Consider the following 18934-nt stretch of genomic DNA (forward strand, 5'->3'; position numbering starts at 1 on the left):
CTATTTACCACTGACACGACAGGATGTCATGTGGGTTGAATGTGTGTGTGTGTGTGTGTGTGTGTGTGTGTGTGTGTGTGTGTGTTCTGGATGACTGCTGACTGTTTTGTCTACCCTTTGTATTTATCTATAGCATCTAGGTCTGTGTATCCTATGTATTGAGACTTGGACTGTCAAACTTAATTACCCATCATTGAAAGAAATAAAGCTTATTGATTCTGATACTGATTCCAATCACTCCCCAAGCATGCCATATGCCAAAACTGTTTTATTTAAACATTAACTGACTTTCAGCACACTGATTCTTTACGATTTTACTTTCCCTAAGACATTACTTTGAACAGACTATCAAAAAATTGCAAGGTGATATGATAAAGTAAGGCACAGTTTACTTACAGTCGCTGTTTTCTGAAAAAACGATGCAATCGTTTTCTGCCTTTTCGGTTTGGCACCCTTCATCATGCCGTGTTGGGGTCCTGAACTAGGAGCTGTCCCCGACATGCCTGTCAAACTTGTTGTGGGTAACCATAGCAACCAAGCTCGAGCTCGCAACCTGTGCAGTCTGCGCAGCTCAACCAACCGAATATCAGTCTTTGTTTTGTTTTATGCGAGTTGTTGCAACTATGTCTGTACTGCTGTGCACCTCAATAAACCGAATGGTAATTAGTCTTTTGATTTTTCCGTGAGGTTTGCCTTATGCAAAGAAAGACAGCATAGACGTTTTTTTCCTCCCTATAAGTGGGGGGGGGGGACGACGACACACACCGAACGAGGTGAATTTAAATCTGGGTGGGATGAATCCCCCCCGTCCCCCCCTCTATCTGCGCCCGTGGTTTTGCTGCTGACCATATTGAATGTATTCAACTGCTATTACCCATTTAGTATCATTGTTATAATAAATTCAATTATTCTGTTATACTGTGTTTGTCTGTTTTGCTACTATATACTTGAAGTCACACAATCTCAAAGAACTCCAAACTGCCTTCACCCAAGTGTATATGAATGCTATTGGCTGTAGTGTCTATGTAATACGGTAAGTAATACATTATTGCTGCATCAGCAGTGATCATAATAATTTGGAATATACCATAATTTAGCTGTTTGGTAATTTATTATTAAACACCAAAATTAATGGTGGTATTAATGAGACTGATTTAATGAGACTGATTTAATGAGACTGATCACTTAAGACCAATTGCACCCACACTGATAACATTAACAACAAGTATTACTAGTATTATTATTATTTAGTAGTAGTAGTAATTTTATATCAATGTTCACTATTTAAAAAAATTATCTATAATCCATGAGTATTTGTTTGTATTCTACCAATTATTATGTTTTAATAATTATTTGTAATAATTTTTAATAACTTAATTTTATAACATTTAATAATCCCTAGTACTTATTAATCACTAATTCATAAGTATAGTAATGATTAATAATCAATAATAATTACTACTACTACTGATTATTATTAGTGGTTGTTAATATTCTTATTATATTAAACACACTTGTAGACGATAAGTAATAAAACTAAAAACTTTTTGTACAAATTATTTATATTGTACTATATTTAGAATTATTGTATTTTCTGTAGTTCTTTTTAATGGAGTTTTGAAATAAAGGTTGTTTATATATTTATATTAAACTTAGTACAATAAACAATGTTAATTATGTAAAAAATGATGCTAATCATTATTATTATTAGTAGTAGTAGTAGTATTATGTCCTATAAGTCCCATTTTCCACCTGACTCTTGTGCGCATGCGCAAACCCCCCTGCGTTTCACTCTGGAGCGCTTGACCTCTAACACGCGCGCGCCTCATGTCCGTGAAAAGCCAGTTTCCCAGTCCGCCGTGTCCCCAGCGCTGCGTTATCGTCTTTAAACACATTTGTGCGATCCAGCGCTTTTTATCGCAAACGATTCTTCTCCTTATTTTGGGGGTATTTGTCATCCCCCAACCACTTGTCGTTAAACAGACATCTTCCCATAATTATCAATGCTTTCTAGCGCCCGCGTAAGCTACCTGCGTATCTCTCACTCTTCACAAACACCGCACCACACCGCACTTCCTCCAGTAGCCTCCTAGCGTTAGTTCTTGATCTACGGAATGCACAGAACCAATGCTGCCCCCAAAAGGTACGCTGGTCACTTTTAAAATTACGGTTAAAAAAATACCCCAAACCGGATGGAGACATTTCACTCGTTCGGTCCAATATTAAATTTAATACCTCCCTTTTGAAAATTCCAGCCATTCCAAACAATTTAAGACGTTTTTAGGCCTTGAAAACCAAAAGTTGTATTTAAGACTTTTTAAGGACCCGCAGGAACCCTGACAAGTGGATACCTGTCTGTAAGGATGTACTGATCCGATACGGAATTTTGGAACTGAGGTAACTTTAGATGAACATATTTTACGCACTGAAGTCACATCGGTCCTCAAGCTGTATATAAACATTTGTGGAAGCCAAACCAAACTAAAACCAGGGAAAATTCCGGGGGGGAGAAGGCAGCATTGGAAGTTATTCTGACTCACTTCTATACGAATAAAAATATTTAACACCATACAGTAGTAATAATGCTATTATTACTAAAACTAATAATTCTTTTGTCATTAACAAATGGTTAATTTTACATTTTAATTTACAGGTTTGTCTTGGCTCACTTGTTATTTTTCGTATTCTTGAATTAATACCAATAATATAATAAAACGAGTACCCTTACTCCCTGACCTAGTGAACAAACATGTTGATGTGTTTTTGATCAAGACTCGAAAGCTTCCAGTCACTCTGGATAAAAAGGTGCCTGCTAAACGCTTTAAATGTAATAAAAATACGCAATTAACCATAAGGCCAAGAAAAAAATAATTGTTTGTTTCCGGTTACCCGACCGACCGTTTAAAAAAATGCCCCGACCTTAGACTTTTTTGTTAGAGGTTTAAAAAAAAAAAAAAAAAAAAAAAAAGTATTTTCGCCGACCAACAATAAATTTTGAAAAAAAAAAATATCTGCATTACGATTTGCATAATATTGTCGATCTGACAAGTGACTAATTCTAAAACGCATATATCGGACAAGAAACACTCATTGATTTCTCACGGCCTCAATCTGACGTCATGACCTCTTTCCGGGAAACTCCGGCTTGTGTTGTACACAACGCTAGGCATCATGGCGGCCAACGAAGTGTTCTCGATTACCGTGATCGGTTGCGACCACACGGAAGATTGTAAGACAATAAGTTCATTTTATAAGTTTTCAACTGTAAAAGAACTCTACGAACATTATCATCCTCCGCTGGACGAGTCATGCAAACAGTATACACACAGCGCCCAGGCTAACGGCGGTATCGATATCACGATGGAAGTCACGTTGGAAAGCCTGCTCAGCAATTTTGGCTTGCGGGCACTGACATTTGAATGTAAACGGAAGCCGGAGTTTCAAAAAATGTTAGCTACCAAAACAAAAATACTAAAAGTACACGAGGACGCAAAAGTAGAGGCAACAAAGGTGACAAATAATGCCACACCTAAAATTTATTAAAAAAAAAAAAAAAAAAAAAAAAAAAAAAAACTACCTACCCGGTATTTTGTGAGATAAAAAAAAATAAAATAAAATAAAAAAACCTACCTACCCACCCTATTTTTTTCAAGATGTAATAAGAAACAAACAATTATTTTTTCTTGGCCTAACAGTATATTCCAGATATAAAAAGGCAGTATTTCACACTGATTATATGATCTGAAGTCAATCAAGTCAAGGTTTATACTAGTGTAAATTAGCACATATTCAGGAGCAGGAGGCGGCGAACGTTTTTCAAGCCTTTAGTAACACACAAGCTGGCGAAGTCTCACCCAACTGTCCGAAAAGGTTAAGCAGCACGAAGCACGTGGCCAGGAAGTAGCCGCAGCCCCAGGTGGCCTCGATGTAGTCTCTCTGCTCGTACCACTGGAACCACATCCGAATCCCGTCCTCTAGGAAGGTGCTGATGAGACACAGGCGCGCCAGGTGAGGCAGGTACTGTTTCGTCACTCTGAGGAACTGCAGGAAACACAGATGCTCTGTCAATATTGCGATGTTATATGGTATTTATTTTTTTATACTGTTGTATCGGTAGCCATAACACCAAGGAGCGGATGCCAGTTTCTATTTCACTGTATAAATTATATCATTGTATTAAGTTTTTATTGGTCTCTGGGTTTTCTAAATACGAGACCCATGGTTCTGATTTAAAAAAAAAAATAAAAAAAATCTTAATAGCATTCTGTTTAATTTATAATCCTGAACATTCAATGGAACAAAACTGACCATACAGTAAAACTAAAAAATATTTAAGATTAATATAGCACTTAAAAAAAGGTACTATATTGAACATTTCAAGTAGCACAATCCTATTTTTAATACAATTTTATATTTTTATGAAAATGACCAAAAATGAATTCTTTATTTATAAAGATGTAGAACTGACTGTAGTTTAACTTTATTACACACACTAATCAATCAAACATCCTGCTTAAAATAACCGAGTTAGCGATTACTCGGGCTAATTATCCTTTATTTCATTAAAAAGTTTAGTTTAATTGATGTTATTTTGCACTTAAAAGCGACCCAAGGTTTAAAACAATAAAATAAATTAAAGCCGCAAGCGGCCTCGACGGGCCCTCGCGCCAGCGGCCAAGGGGGGCGGGGGCATGCGTCCCTGCGAAAAACCTTCCACAGCTTCTGCGGCAAGAGACATTACTCCCACAATGGCGACAAAGCACAGAATTGGACACATGGCAACAATAGGGTCTCGCACTTCGTGCGTTGTCGACCATGGCAAGCGCCTCAATAAGGGTCTTGAAAAGAGTTTGCTTGCCAAGTTTGACAAATCAGAAGCTGCAATATCATTTTTGCCATAACCAGCACCCCCAAGGGGCGAAAGTGCACAAAATTTGGCCTATATGTCAGGTGAGCTATGAAGAGTTTGCGTATGAAGTTTGATGACAATTGAGTAAATAGAAGATGAGATATAGATTTTTGAAGAATAAATTTTTTGGTTTTTCCCATGTCAGTAGGTGGCGCTATGCTGTACATGAGCGATTATGAGTTGGAAAAATAAGTGTCTACAACAGCAACGTACAATCACAAGGTAGTGGTGTGAAGGAAAAGCATTATGGAATTATTTACCAAAAACCCGTTTTGGAGCAATTGCGTGGGCCAAAAACAGCGCCCCCCATGGACGAAAATTCCCAAAATGTGGTATACATGACATGGGAGGTAGTAAGAGGGTGGCCGTGAAGTTTGACCAAATTTGAGGAAAGATTGGATTTTTTGCCCAAAAATAGCGCCCCCAGTGGCGAAACATCACAGAAATTGGGTCACATGTCAGAAGCCCAATGAGTGATTTGCGTGTGAAGTATGAGCAGTGTTGAGCAATTAGAAGATTTGTTATGAATTTTTAAGCATGTAAAATTCTGCATTGAAAAAGGATTGACGTATAACTTCTGAACGGTTTATCCTACGTGAAACGTATTTAGCAACTTTTGTCAGCCATGTCTGTAGATGATGTGTATCAATTTTGGTGACGTTCCTATGAACGGTCTAGGAGGAGTTGCGCCGTCTTCGTGGCCATGCATTTCGCACAAAAGTGAAATTACCTCACTTCCTGTAGGGCGTGGCTAATGCATTGGCATTACATTTTTGTCCGGCTTGGTGAGATACATATGCGTACCAAAGGGCATGCCTCTACTACAAACTCCATGGCAACCAGGCACCTTAATGCGAGAGGCAAAAATCACAACACGTTAGGGGGCGCTATAGAGGCCCTGAGGGCCGCCTGGATCTGTGCTTCTGGTTCTCAGTAGCGGTGGCAGTCTAAGAAAAAGGAGCCAAATTTCGAGCGTTGTCGACCATGGCAAGCGCCCCAATAAGGGTCTTGTAAAGAGTTTGCTTGCCAAGGTTGACAAATCAGAAGCTGCAATATCATTTCTGCCATAACCAGCACCCCCAGGGGCGAAAGTGCACAAAATTTGGCGTATATGTCAGGTGAGCTATGAAGAGTTTGCGTATGAAGTGTGATGACAATTGAGCAAATAGAAGATGAGATATAGATTTTTGAAGAATAAATTTTTTGGTTTTTCCCATGTCAGTAGGTGGCGCTATGCTGTACATGAGCGATTATGAGTTGGAAAAATAAGTGTCTACAACAGCAACGAACTATCACAAGGTAGTGGTGTGAAGGAAAAGCATTATGGAATTATTAACCAAAAACCCATTTTGGAGAAATTGCGTCGGCCAAAAACAGCGCCCCCCATGGACGAAAATTCCCAAAATGTGGTATACATGACATGGGAGGTAGTAAGAGGGTGGCCGTGAAGTTTGACCAAATTTGAGGAAAGATTGGATTTTTTGCCCAAAAATAGCGCCCCCAGTGGCGAAATGTCACAGAAATTGGGTAACATGTCAGAAGCCCAATGAGTGAGTAGCGTGTGAAGTATGAGCAGTTTTGAGCAATTAGAAGATTTGTTATGAATTTTTGAGCATGTAAAATTTTGAAGTGAAAATTGATTGACGTATAACTTCTGAACGGTTTATCGTACGTGAAACGTATTTAGTAACTTTTGTCAGCCATGTCTGTAGATGATGTGTAGCAATTTTGGTGACATTCCTATGAACGGTCTAGGAGGAGTTGCGCCGTCTTCGTGGCCATGCATTTCGCACAAAAGTGAAATTACCTCACTTCCTGTTGGGCGTGGCTAATGCATTGGCATTACATTTTTGTCCGGCTTAGTGAGATACATAAGCGAACCAAATGGCATGCCAGCACTACAAACTATATGGCAACCAGGCACCTTAATGCGGGAGGCCAAAATCACAACGACTTAGGGGGCGCTATAGAGGCCCTGAGCCCCGGCCAAGTTTGGGCTTTTGGTTCTGAGTAGCGGTGGCAATTCTCGGAAGTGGTGCCAAATTTCGTGCGTTTTCGCCCATGGCAAGCGCCCCGAAAATGGCCCAACAGCGGAGAAAAATAAAGAAGAAGAAGAAGAAGAAGAAGACGGAAGAATAATTAAAGCCGCAAGCGGCCTCGACGGGCCCTCGCGCCAGCGGCCAAGGGGGGCGGGGGCATGCGTCCCCGCGAAAAACCTTCCACAGCTTCTTCGGCAAGAGACATTACTCCCACAATGGCGACAAAGCACAGAATTGGACACATGGCAACAATAGGGTCTCGCACTGTACGGTGCTCGGGGGGCGCTATAGAGGCCCCGAGGCCCGCCTGGATCTGGGCTTCTGGTTCTCAGTAGCGGTGGCAGTCTAAGAAAAAGGAGCCAAATTTCGTGCGTTGTCGACCATGGCAAGCGCCCCAATAAGGGTCTTGTAAAGAGTTGGCTTGCCAAGTTTGACAAATCAGAAGCTGCAATATCATTTTTGCCATAACCAGCACCCCCAGGGGCGAAAGTGCACAAAATTTGGCGTATATGTCAGGTGAGCTATGAAGAGTTTGCGTATGAAGTTTGATGACAATTGAGTAAAGAGAAGATGAGATATAGATTTTTGAAGAATAAATTTTTGGGTTTTCCCATGTCAGTAGGTGGCGCAATGCTGTACATGAGCAATTATGAGTTGGAAAAATAAGTGTCTACAACAGCAACGTACTAGCACAAGGTAGTGGTGTGAAGGAAAAGCATTATGGAATTATTTACCAAAAACCCGTTTTGGAGCAATTGCGTCGGCCAAAAACAGCGCCCCCCATGGACGAAAATTCCCAAAATGTGGTATACATGACATGGGAGGTAGTAAGAGGGTGGCCGTGAAGTTTGACCAAATTTGAGGAAAGATTGGATATGTTGCCCAAAAATAGCGCCCCCAGTGGCGAAAGTGCACAAAATTTGGCGTATATGTCAGGTGAGCTATGAAGAGTTTGCGTATGAAGTTTGATGACAATTGAGTAAATAGAAGATGAGATATAGATTTTTGAAGAATAAATTTTTTGGTTTTTCCCATGTCAGTAGGTGGCGCAATGCTGTACATGAGCGATTATGAGCTGGGAAAATAAGTGTCTACAACAGCAACGTAATATCACAAGGTAGTGGTGTGAAGGAAAAGCATTATGGAATTATTTACCAAAAACCCGTTTTGGAGCAATTGCGTCGGCCAAAAACAGCGCCCCCATGGACGAAAATACCCAAAATGTGGTATACATGACATGGGAGGTAGTAAGAGGGTAGCCGTGAAGTTCGACCAAAGTTGAGGAAAGATTGGATTTTCTGCCCAAAAATAGCGCCCCCAGTGGCGAAATATCACAGAAATTGGGTAATATGTCAGAAGCCCAATGAGTGATTTGCGTGTGAAGTATGAGCAGTTTTGAGCAATCAGAAGATTTGTTATGAATTTTTAAGCATGTAAAATTTTGCATCGAAAATTGATTGACGTATAACTTCTGAACGGTTTATCGTACGTGAAACGTATTTAGTAACTTTTGTCAGCCATGTCTGTACATGATGTGTATCAATTTTGGTGACATTCCTATGAACGGTCTAGGAGGAGTTGCGCCGTCTTCGTGGCCATGCATTTCGCACAAAAGTGAAATTACCTCACTTCCTGTTGGGCGTGGCTAATGCATTGGCATTAAATTTTTGACCGGCTTAGTGAGATACATATGCGTACCAAATGGCATGCCACTACTACAAACTACATGGCACCCAGGCACCTTAATGCGGGAGGCCAAAATCACAACGACTTAGGGGGCGCTATAGAGGCCCTGAGCCCCGGCCAAGTTTGGGCTTCTGGTTCTGAGTAGCGGTGGCAATTCTCGGAACTGGTGCCAAATTTCGTGCGTTTTCGCCCATGGCAAGCGCCCCGAAAATGGCCCAACAGCGGAGAAAAATAAAGAAGAAGAAGAAGACGGAAGAAGAAGAATAATAGTGAACTCTTACAAGAACAATAGGGCCTTCGCCCATAGGGCTCGGGCCCTAATAATAGTGAACTCTTACAAGAACAATAGGGCCTTCGCCCATAGGGCTCGGGCCCTAATAAATCCATAGTCTATATCCTGAGCATGATTAAAAATTTAGGTGCAATTAGGGCTGTGCGATATATCGAATATACTCGATATATCGCCGAAAATTCTGTGTGCGATACATAAAATTATTATATCGTAACTATCGAGTATTTTATGGTCATCTTCCGACTTGTGTTTGTTTCGTGTTTGTTTAAAACATCTCCCTGTCCCTCAGGCAGTAACATGAGAGGCTGCCAAAGGGTAAAGAAAACAATAACGTCACGCACTCGCCAACCAATCCCGGGCGACATCTCGGTGCCGAAAGGAACTTCCGGGAAGATTTTCTAGTTTCGGTTGTGTTGCCAGATTGGGCGGTTTTAAGTGTGTTTTGAACATATTTTGGGCTGGAAAACGTCAGCAGTATCTGGCAACACTGCCGGTGGGAAGATTTCCTAGTTCCGGTTTCCAGCGCTGACTCAGTTCGTGCAATCGCTGGTGTTGCATAGGCTACTGTGTAAGCTCTGTCAATTTCAGCGACAAATTAAAAATGGAAGCGGACGAATTGGTTCCTAAAAGAACTAGTAAGGGGTCAGTCATCTGGCATTTTTTTGGATATCGCGAGGAGGACGTGGAACAGCAAATGCCAGTTTGTAAAGTGTGCAAAAAAAACCTGTCGTCATCACGAAAGGCAGCAGCCGGAATTATACACATCTGAGAGGCAGAGCCAGAAAACATTCAGTTCAAAAGTGTGCAAAGAGAAAAATGATGTTTTGCAGATCTCCCTCTTCTCTCCCTCAATCTCTCTCTCTCTATTGTGAATGTTCCAGTGGTTCTCAGTAGTCAGGTTAATAGCTTGGAGATCTATTTTTTAAAATTTAATGAAAGAGCACTTTTCTTATTTAGGCTAAATGTCTTTCTCAGTGTTGAGCTGCACTTTATTGGTTTGAGCTCTGAGCAGCTCTGTATTGTGTTGCCCCTTTGTTGCAATTTTCAAGATTGTTTTTGCAGTTTGTGCCACATCTTTTGTTGAATAAAAATAGTCTTATTTCAATTCAATTGTGATTAATCACCAACATGAAAATTTAAAATGTGTTGTTGAAAACCACCTGTAAAGTTAACCAAGAATGTTATTTAACCTGCAGGGATTGTAGTGAAAACAGCAAAGAGTAAAAGTTAGATTTCATGGGGTCCTTTAGAGGAGATTTAAATATATCGAGATATATATCGTATATCGTGAAATGGAGAAAATGTATCGGGATATTCATTTTTTCCCATATCGCACAGACCTAGGTGCAATCTTTAACTATTTGCTGGAACCATTAACTTTAAATGTTGTCATTGAGCAAAAGTTTAACATGTTGACATGATTTATAATCATAAATAGCTTTGATAACAGGGGGGTTGTGATACCCACCACTGTTAAAAATTAGTATAGGTAATCGTATGGGGCTGAGTAAAATTAAGGATTCATTTCGAGTGATTTCGAAGTTTTGAAAATTGCCCGAGTCGCAATTTTCAAAACTTTGAAATCACGAGTGAAATTGATCCTTAATTTTACGAGGAACCATACGATTACTTGTTTATAATATACAGGGCCAAATTCATACTTCGGAAGCCGTTCACGTTTTCTGAACCAATCTTGCACATTTGAATCAGTTTCTAAAGAATTTCTTGTTTTCGCAAATCTCTCGAGGACTTTTCGTGATTCTTGAAAAGTAACATCTTTCAGGATTGATCCCGGATATTTCTCTCGTCTCAGATGCCGATCCAATGCTGCCTGCAATACTTTAAGAGAGTCTGGTTCGTAGTTTTCCCCATTTTCCTTTCCTCACTTATGCATAAAACTGCGATGGCACCTTGTCTAACTCACAGCGTTCATACGCCACTAGAGTCTCGCTTATTTGTCTTTCTGCGGCCCATTTCTTAAACACGGAAAGACAAAAATTCGTACTTTTTTTGGTATTTTCATTTTCGCTTGCAGCTTTCAATTGGTTTATCATTTCTTCGTCAAATATAGCAAAACGCGGCATTGCTGAGTGAGCAGAGTCAGCCATTTTGTTGACAAAATTTGCTAATTTTTGTAACCGTAACCAAGCAACGAACACCGCTTGCAGTTAAAGGTGAATGGAAGAGAAAAATTAAAATTGAATACAAGTTTAAAAATAAATTTGAAAACTTAGCAAATTATAATTAATAATTATAAAGCAAATAAATTATAGAATTTGCTTAAACAAATTAAAAATAAATTAATTGTTTAAGCAGATTACAGATTTTATTTGCTCATAATTTATATAAAAATGTGAAAATCATTCATTTTATTTATTTTTGACACTATTGGTCGTTAAAGGTGAATGGAAGGGAAATAAAATTGAATACAAATTTTAAAATAAATTTGAAAAATAAATGAGCAAATTATAATAAGCAAATAAAATAAGTAAAAAAATCTCTAATTTGCTTAAATTAAAAAATTAATTTGCTCAAGCAGATTACAGATTTTTTGCTCATACTTTAATTATATAAAAATGTGAAAATCATTTCATTTTATTTGACACTATGTATAGGTAATCGTACGGGGCTGAGTAAAATTAAGGATTAATTTCACGAGTGATTTCGAAGTTTTGAAAATTGCCCAAGTCACGATTTTCAAAACTTTGAAATCATGAGTGAAATTGATCCTTAATTTTACGAGGAACCATACGATTACTTGTTTATAATATACAGGGCCAAATTCATACTTCAGAAGCCATTCAAGTTCACAACATTTGTCATTCACGTTTTCTGAACCAATCAGGGCGCGAGACTATCTTGCATGTTTGAATCAGTTTCTAAAGCGTCTTTCATCATGGCACAGCAACACGACATGAGGATTTTGAAAGTGATTTACAAAATTTTATTGGAACTTCTTTACAAAAGCCTGCATTACTTTAAGAGAGTCTGGTTCGTAGGTTTCCCATTTCCTTTCCTCACTTCTGCATAAAACTGTGATAGCACCTTGTCTAACTCTCAGCATTCATACGCCACTAGAGAGTCGTTTGTCTTTCTGCAGCGGAAACACGGAAAGACAAATTCGTACTTTTTTGGTATTTTCATTTTCGCTTGCAGCTTTCAATTGGTTTATCATTTCTTCATCAAATATAGCAAAACGTGGCATTGCTGAGTCAGCCATTTTGACAATTTTTTGTAACTGTAACCAAGCAACGCACTAGCCAATAGCATTTCAGAAATACAGCCCCGTGTTCGGGGGGGGGAAAAAAGCCCTCCTTGATTGACCAATCAGAATTGAGTAATTTGGCCCTATGTATTATAATTTTAACAAAAACAATCAACTCAAATCATTCTCCCTGATGGAAGTGAAGGCAGGGAAAGCGAGTCAGCTCATTCATCTCCTCTTCGGATTATGCGACAACACCGAGCAGTCAAACTCTCCAGTTTTGTGTCTTTTCCTCTCATCCAGACTCATTTCCCCCCCCTTTAAATACCCCTCATTATCCAGCCACGTTTTGAAGCTGCCGACTTAACAAGCTTATACACAGAAACATGCTCATTAAAAGAGCGCTCGTGCAATCGCCGATCTGTGGGCTGATACAGTTGCCTGCCTCAGCGATTGGCTGAGGCATTCTGGGAAATGCTGATGTGGACCATTGGGTGGGAGGGAACGTTTGTGTGTGAGAAAGAGAGAAAACCGCCGAGCCAAACAGCGCTTGTGCAAATCACCTGGGCTTAAGCAAGCGGGAATGTCATGGCAAGGTCTCGAAAAACGCTCAAGTGTAAAGAGCACAGCATAGAGAGTAGCCCATGTCAGGTCTTGTACCTCGGGTCTTTCATTACAAACCAGACGATGAAGGTCATGCGATACAGAAACAATGACTAATGTCTCATGAATTACTCCAGTGTTCCTTACAGAGTTGCTTAGGACACAAAATGGAGGCCAAATTTATTTTACATCAGTTGTCAATTTTCTTTGCAGAGCGAGATCACAGACAGGAAGTGCCTTCAGGAATCTCTCTTCATTCCTGAGATAATATATACGCTCACACACTCTTGAAATGAAAAAGTTACCAAACTATACTTTTTCTCACTGCTGTAGTGGAACCGTTAAAGTGCATATCGGGCAATTCCATGTAAATGTCAACCTCACCATGCAAAAATAAAGCAACATGTAATACATCAAAACCACTCCCAGAGATCTCACCTAGGCCTGTATTTTACAGATGTGAATAAGTTGAACCAATTTGTAACCAACCTAATATGTCACTGTCAGTCTTTCTTTCTTATAATGTAAAACCCAAGCTAAAATCAACTTTGATCATGTACAATTCTATATTATTGCTACAAGCCACAGAAATGTATGCTAAAATCCACAAAACAGCAAAACAATAGCCATCCTAAATATTATTTAAGAACTTTGATAGCTTTAGCTGATATTTAGAGAGTTTTTCAAAGGGTTATGGTGGTTAAATTGCTGATTTTCTAAACATATGCCATGTCTATTTCAGACGCGTCACATCCATAACGGAATTTCGTCACATCCATAACGCTGACTTTTCCTTCCGAAACTCTGCATGAAATACAAAATATTTTAAACAAAGATTTTTTTAATATTCACCTTGGACCCCTTTATCAAATGGATATTTCCATTTCGACATTAGGTTTACAATTTCACAGAGTTTGATAAAAATGTACAGTCACCCAAGAAAAGTGATACTTTTTCTGTCACATCCATAACGCATCTTTTATTGGCATTTTCTGGCATGCCCTAGATGTACTATGGGAATTGTTCTTGTTCTATCACTTCTCCAGTATGGTACAGCCTTAAAATATGCAACACCTGTTTAAATACTGGGAGACAATAAAACATGCACTGGGTCATTTGTTGCCATTTTGAGTTCAAGTGTCACGTCCATAACGCTGGAATTGCTCTATCACGGGTAAATTCAGGAGCAAGATCAATGTAATTCTGCTATTTTATATTAAACTTTGGTCAAATATCTGTCACATTCTGCATTCTCTGCAATTTTTTTTTTATCTTGCGCAATACCAGAAAAATCCAGTTGAAATCAAGCCATTTGAGGTGAATTGGTCCGCCTCTGAAAAAACTTGGCGTTTGGATTTCCCGGATAACATTGATTTTCGTGACGTCGCGTGCGGGACGCCTCCCTCTGAATCCTACGTCAGTGCTGGTTTGTTTATGAGAAAACGACCTGGTGGTTTTCTGCAAATTTCTTCAACGTTATCACGTAATTATTAAAATGGTTAACAGGTGTATCGTAGGAGGGTGTAGGCAGATTCTACCGCAACATTAACCACTTGCCCACAAAATAAGAAATTTTTCTTGTCCTTTTTTCAGTGAGGTAATATTTTCAAGATTGAAAATATGGTATTTGGTCTTCTAAAACAGCACGTCATTTAAAAATACACCGAGTACATCAATAAAAGATTTTTAAAGAATAAAGTTCTATTTCTTTGACATATCTGACAGACATAACTCCCATTTTAAAAATCACTTTCATTATCCCTGTTGCTATCGTCAGTGAATTTCTGTCAGATGACCTGACGATAGACTCGGCCATTATGGATCTTTGGTAGTTATCATGTGGAAGCAGGCTTTATCATTTTTGGGTGTCAACAGATAGAGCTGAAATAGATTAACAGCGAAAAAACTATTTCGTTCACGACGAGAAGCCCACAGTTATTTTTAAAAAATGCTATCGTCAGTCTGTCAGTCAAACGCACCTGACGATAGCAAAATTCAAGCCCTCGCCACGCACATGTTGACTGACGCAAAGAGGAAATTCTACTGCGCATGATTTTTGTGACAGCAGACATTTACTTCTGGGCAAGACTCGGAGTTCTGACAGCTAGATTTCATCAAATAAATCAAGGTAAGATTTTCAGTCAGCTATCCTGACGATAGAAATTTTTGACGATAGAAACATTGAGAATATATTTGTGCATTCATATTTAAATTTTTTTGGAGGCAAGTTGAGATAAATCAAAGCCACTTGCGACCCTTTCAGCCAACAGGCCATTTCAATGTGCTATTTCCCCACGAAAGTGACACAGTCGTGTCTATCGTCACTGTTCTGACAATTATTGTTGATATTTCAATTTTGAAAATAAATTTTATCTTTTTTATTTCAATATTTTATTTTATTATTTGGTTCTAGTGATTAGGTATTTAATATTATTACTAAATTTGTCAGATTAATAATGTAAAACAGTTTTGTTGCTATTGTCATCTAGAGTGTCTGTCAGAATATGATGGTAGACGTTAAGGCCTCTGCATGCTCTTGCGACAAGGCTTTCGCAGATAGCTTTTCGCAGACGGTTGTAATTTATCGTTGAGCGGGGAGTAATAGGCGTGCGCGATGTTATTCACCGCCACAACGCAAGGGGGCGCGAAGTCGCTAGGAGTAGTTGGTGGGTGTGGTTAGTGGAGTGTTTATCCTCCGGTTACTTATAATGACTAGAACTTTTTTTTTTTTTATAATGACTAGAACTGGAGTCGTATAGATGTACGTACTTCCTCAATCAACCGCTCTTCGTGCTGCTCCATCTTCGCTCGTGTTTTTAAAAATGCCGGTCGTGAAAACAAACCAAACCGGGAAAGTAGGGAAGCGGAAGTGCGTGTACAGCGGATGTAGAGTGGACCAATCAGAGCCCTCTTGTCTGCGGCGCTGTCTGCGAGGCTTCTGCGGTGGTCACAATTTTTGGGAGGTGCGCGCAGAGCGTCTGCGAAGGTGGGGGGGCTACGCAGACACTGTCTGCGACGCTATCTGCGAGGACTGGGTTGTCAGCATAAATTGGCCTTTAGTTTGTCGGTCAGATTTTGATGATAGGAACCGATGTGTTTTTATTGTCATTTAGCCTGTCTGTCATGTCAGGCTTTTATTAATTAGTTACCAGGACTACCGTCCTAAAATTTACTGTGAATGTCCAAGACCCCAAATGCTACTAGAAAAACTTAATAGAATGATCAAAATAATCAATTCAGCAATTTAAGGAGATGGGACTTAACTGGCCTCTGTTATGGTAGAATCTGCCTGTAGCAACATCGATCTTGATGGGATCAGTACTCATCGTTTTCCAAAAGACCGGACAACGAGAGAGAAACGGGAGCGCTTCGTGTGAGGCACCCGGAAAAATTGGCTACATGCTACAGACTACAGCATTATTTGCGGTGCTCACTTGACAAGGCCCGGCGACTTTGAGAACTATTTGCAGTGGGAAATGGGCTTCTCGAGGCAACTTGATCTGAAAAAAAGACACCGTTCCATCCAGCGCTCAGGTGACAATTCCATACTTCAATGCAAAATCGCTAGCTGCTAAACTTGGTCTACACAGACTGTGCACTGAACAGTGATGGGAATAACGGCGTTAGAAACAAACGGCGTTACTAACGGCGTTTTTTTTTTTAGTAACGAGTAATCTAATTACTTTTTACATCGTTATAACACCGTTCCCGTTACTTACAATAAAATGCTATGCGTTACTTTATTAAAGATGTTTTCATCTGGCACGCTGCTCGTTCAGCCTTTCTTTACTCTGCTTTAGTGTGGGGCGGGGAGATGCGAGACAACGGCACAGTAAGCCAATCAGAGTAGATTTGGACAACGTACGTAGGTAGGCTACGTCTACTGTACTACTGCGCACACTTTCAATCAGAAGACACAGCGATGGCGAGCGGTCAGCCCAAGACTGCGTTTTCAAATCGGAAATACAGCCATTACTTTTCATTACTTGAAATAAAAGGCAAAAATGTCTACGTGCAATGCACATTATGTCGAGGAACAAAGCGTTTGTCCTCGTCAGTGGCCAGTAATTCAAACCTTATGAAGCACCTCACCTCATCTCATGGCCAGTGATGGGAATAACGGCGTTAGAAATAAACGGAGTTACTAACGGCGTTATTTTTTTTTTTTAGTAACGAGTACTCTAAGTTGCATACCAGTTTGATTTATTTAATATGCACTATCAAGAGTCTATATACATATTTTATTATTTATTTTTTGGTACATTGCTTGACATGCATAATTTCATTTTTGACTCGTGTGATAGCCAGTTGCAGCTCTTGTTTAAGTGAATAAATATCAAAAGTTCTAAAACATTTAGAAACTGAGTTTTATTCTAACAATTTTAATAACTACGAAAATATATTAAATTTGATAGATATCTTCTCACATTGTCCAACAAGATCTTCATAGTCTAGAAAACTGGTCAAGGAGGTCTGGATTCGTTTTTAACGAGACCAAGTGCAAATCTCAACGCATTACTCGTAAAACAACTCCAACCGAAACTCAATACATCCTCAATGAGAAACCACTTCTATTGACTTCTCAAGAGAAAGACCTCGGAGTGTGGATTTGCAGCGATTTGACATGGTCCAAGCAAGTCAGTGAGAGATGTGCTAAGGCCAATAAACTTCTTGGTTTCTTGCAAAGAACTGCACTGGAGATCAGTAAATCAAGAACTCGCCGAACTTTATATCTTACGGTGGTACGTTCAGCTCTAGGATATGCCACTCAGGTCTGGAGTCCACAAACTGTAAAGCTGATCCAACAAGTAGAACGTATCCAGCGACGTGCAACGAAATTCGTTCTTGGTCTTCCATTTCTCTGTGCCGAGTCCTATAAAGAACGGCTCATTTCTACCGATTTATTACCTCTCTGCTGCTGGCATGAATATTTGGATCTAATCTTTTTCTTTAAAGCCACTACTGGCCTGGTTACAGTCTCTCCTGATGTTCTTCCTACTCGTTCAATTCCTACCAGAACTACAAGATCATCAGCCAACACTAAGGCCATCAGCTACCGCCCCGATAGATGTAAAACAGTCACCCATCAGCGATCCTTCTTTCTACGAACTTCTCGGTTGTGGAACATTCTACCTGAACACTTGAGATGTACTGATGTTACGCTAAGGCTACGTTTACATTAGACCGTATCTGTCTTGTTTTCTTCGCGGATGCACTGTCCATTTACATTAAACCACCTGGAAACGCCGGGAAACGGGAATCCGCCAGGGTCCACGTATTCAATCCAGATCGTGTCAGTTCCGGTGCTGTGTAAACATTCAGAATACGCTGTGCTGAGCTCTAGCTGGCGTCTCATTGGACAACGTCACTGTGACATCCACCTTCCTGATTCGCTGGCGTTGGTCATGTGACGCGACTGCTGAAAAACGGCGCGGACTTCCGCCTTGTATCACCTTTCATTAAAGAGTATAAAAGTATGAAAATACTGCAAATACTGATGCAAATACTGCCCATTGTGTAGTTATGATTGTCTTTAGGCTTGCCATCCTTCCACTTGCAAGTGGTAAGTGATATGCGCTGGGATCACACACACAGCGGCTCAGTCCCGAATCACAGCTTGTTCACTTCACTCGCGCGCTCTGTGAGCTGCGCAGGGCCGGAGTGCGCACGCTCCAGAGGGCACTCGCTGTTCAGGGCGGAGTGATTTGGAGCGCAGGATGCCTGCGGAGCCGAGCGTATCCGTGTATTGGTGTTGCTGTGTGCACGCGAATCATGTATTGGTGTTGCTGTGTGCACACGAATCGTTTTAAAAACGTTAATCTGATGATCCGCTGATACGGTCTAATGTAAACATGGGCTAAGAAGCTTTAAATCGTTGTTATTAAGCTATTATAGAAATGCACTGTTACAGTGCTACGATGCAGATGATCCTAGGTCGTACAAATCCATCTGCATAAAATGCAATAAGCCTCGTCTCCTATTAGGAGAACTTTCATGCTGCTTTTAAGTTAGTATATATTTATTGTCCATATTAAATATTTTAAATAGCCTAGTTTTCAGTTATTTTATTTTTATGGTCGGGCCCACAGTAATTGGCCTACTGACTATTGTGGCTATCATGCCTAATTGTTTAGTATATAGCCTAATTTTAGATTATGTTTGCTTTTGTATATTCATATCAACTCGTTTTTGGCTAGTAA

General features: G+C 39.8%; 1 protein-coding gene across 1 annotated transcript in view; it reads right to left on the bottom strand.

Annotated features, from left to right (window-relative positions):
- surf4 (surfeit 4) overlaps nt 1-18934 on the bottom strand; it is a 47736-nt gene that overhangs the window by 19423 nt on the left and 9379 nt on the right. The window contains exon 2 of the mRNA XM_060913009.1: nt 3855-4041. Coding sequence (XP_060768992.1) covers nt 3855-4041 — 187 coding nt within the window. The remainder of the gene's footprint in view (nt 1-3854; nt 4042-18934) is intronic.

This window comes from Neoarius graeffei, chromosome 28 (genome assembly GCF_027579695.1).
Source record: "Neoarius graeffei isolate fNeoGra1 chromosome 28, fNeoGra1.pri, whole genome shotgun sequence".
Taxonomy (NCBI): Eukaryota; Metazoa; Chordata; class Actinopteri; order Siluriformes; family Ariidae; genus Neoarius; species Neoarius graeffei.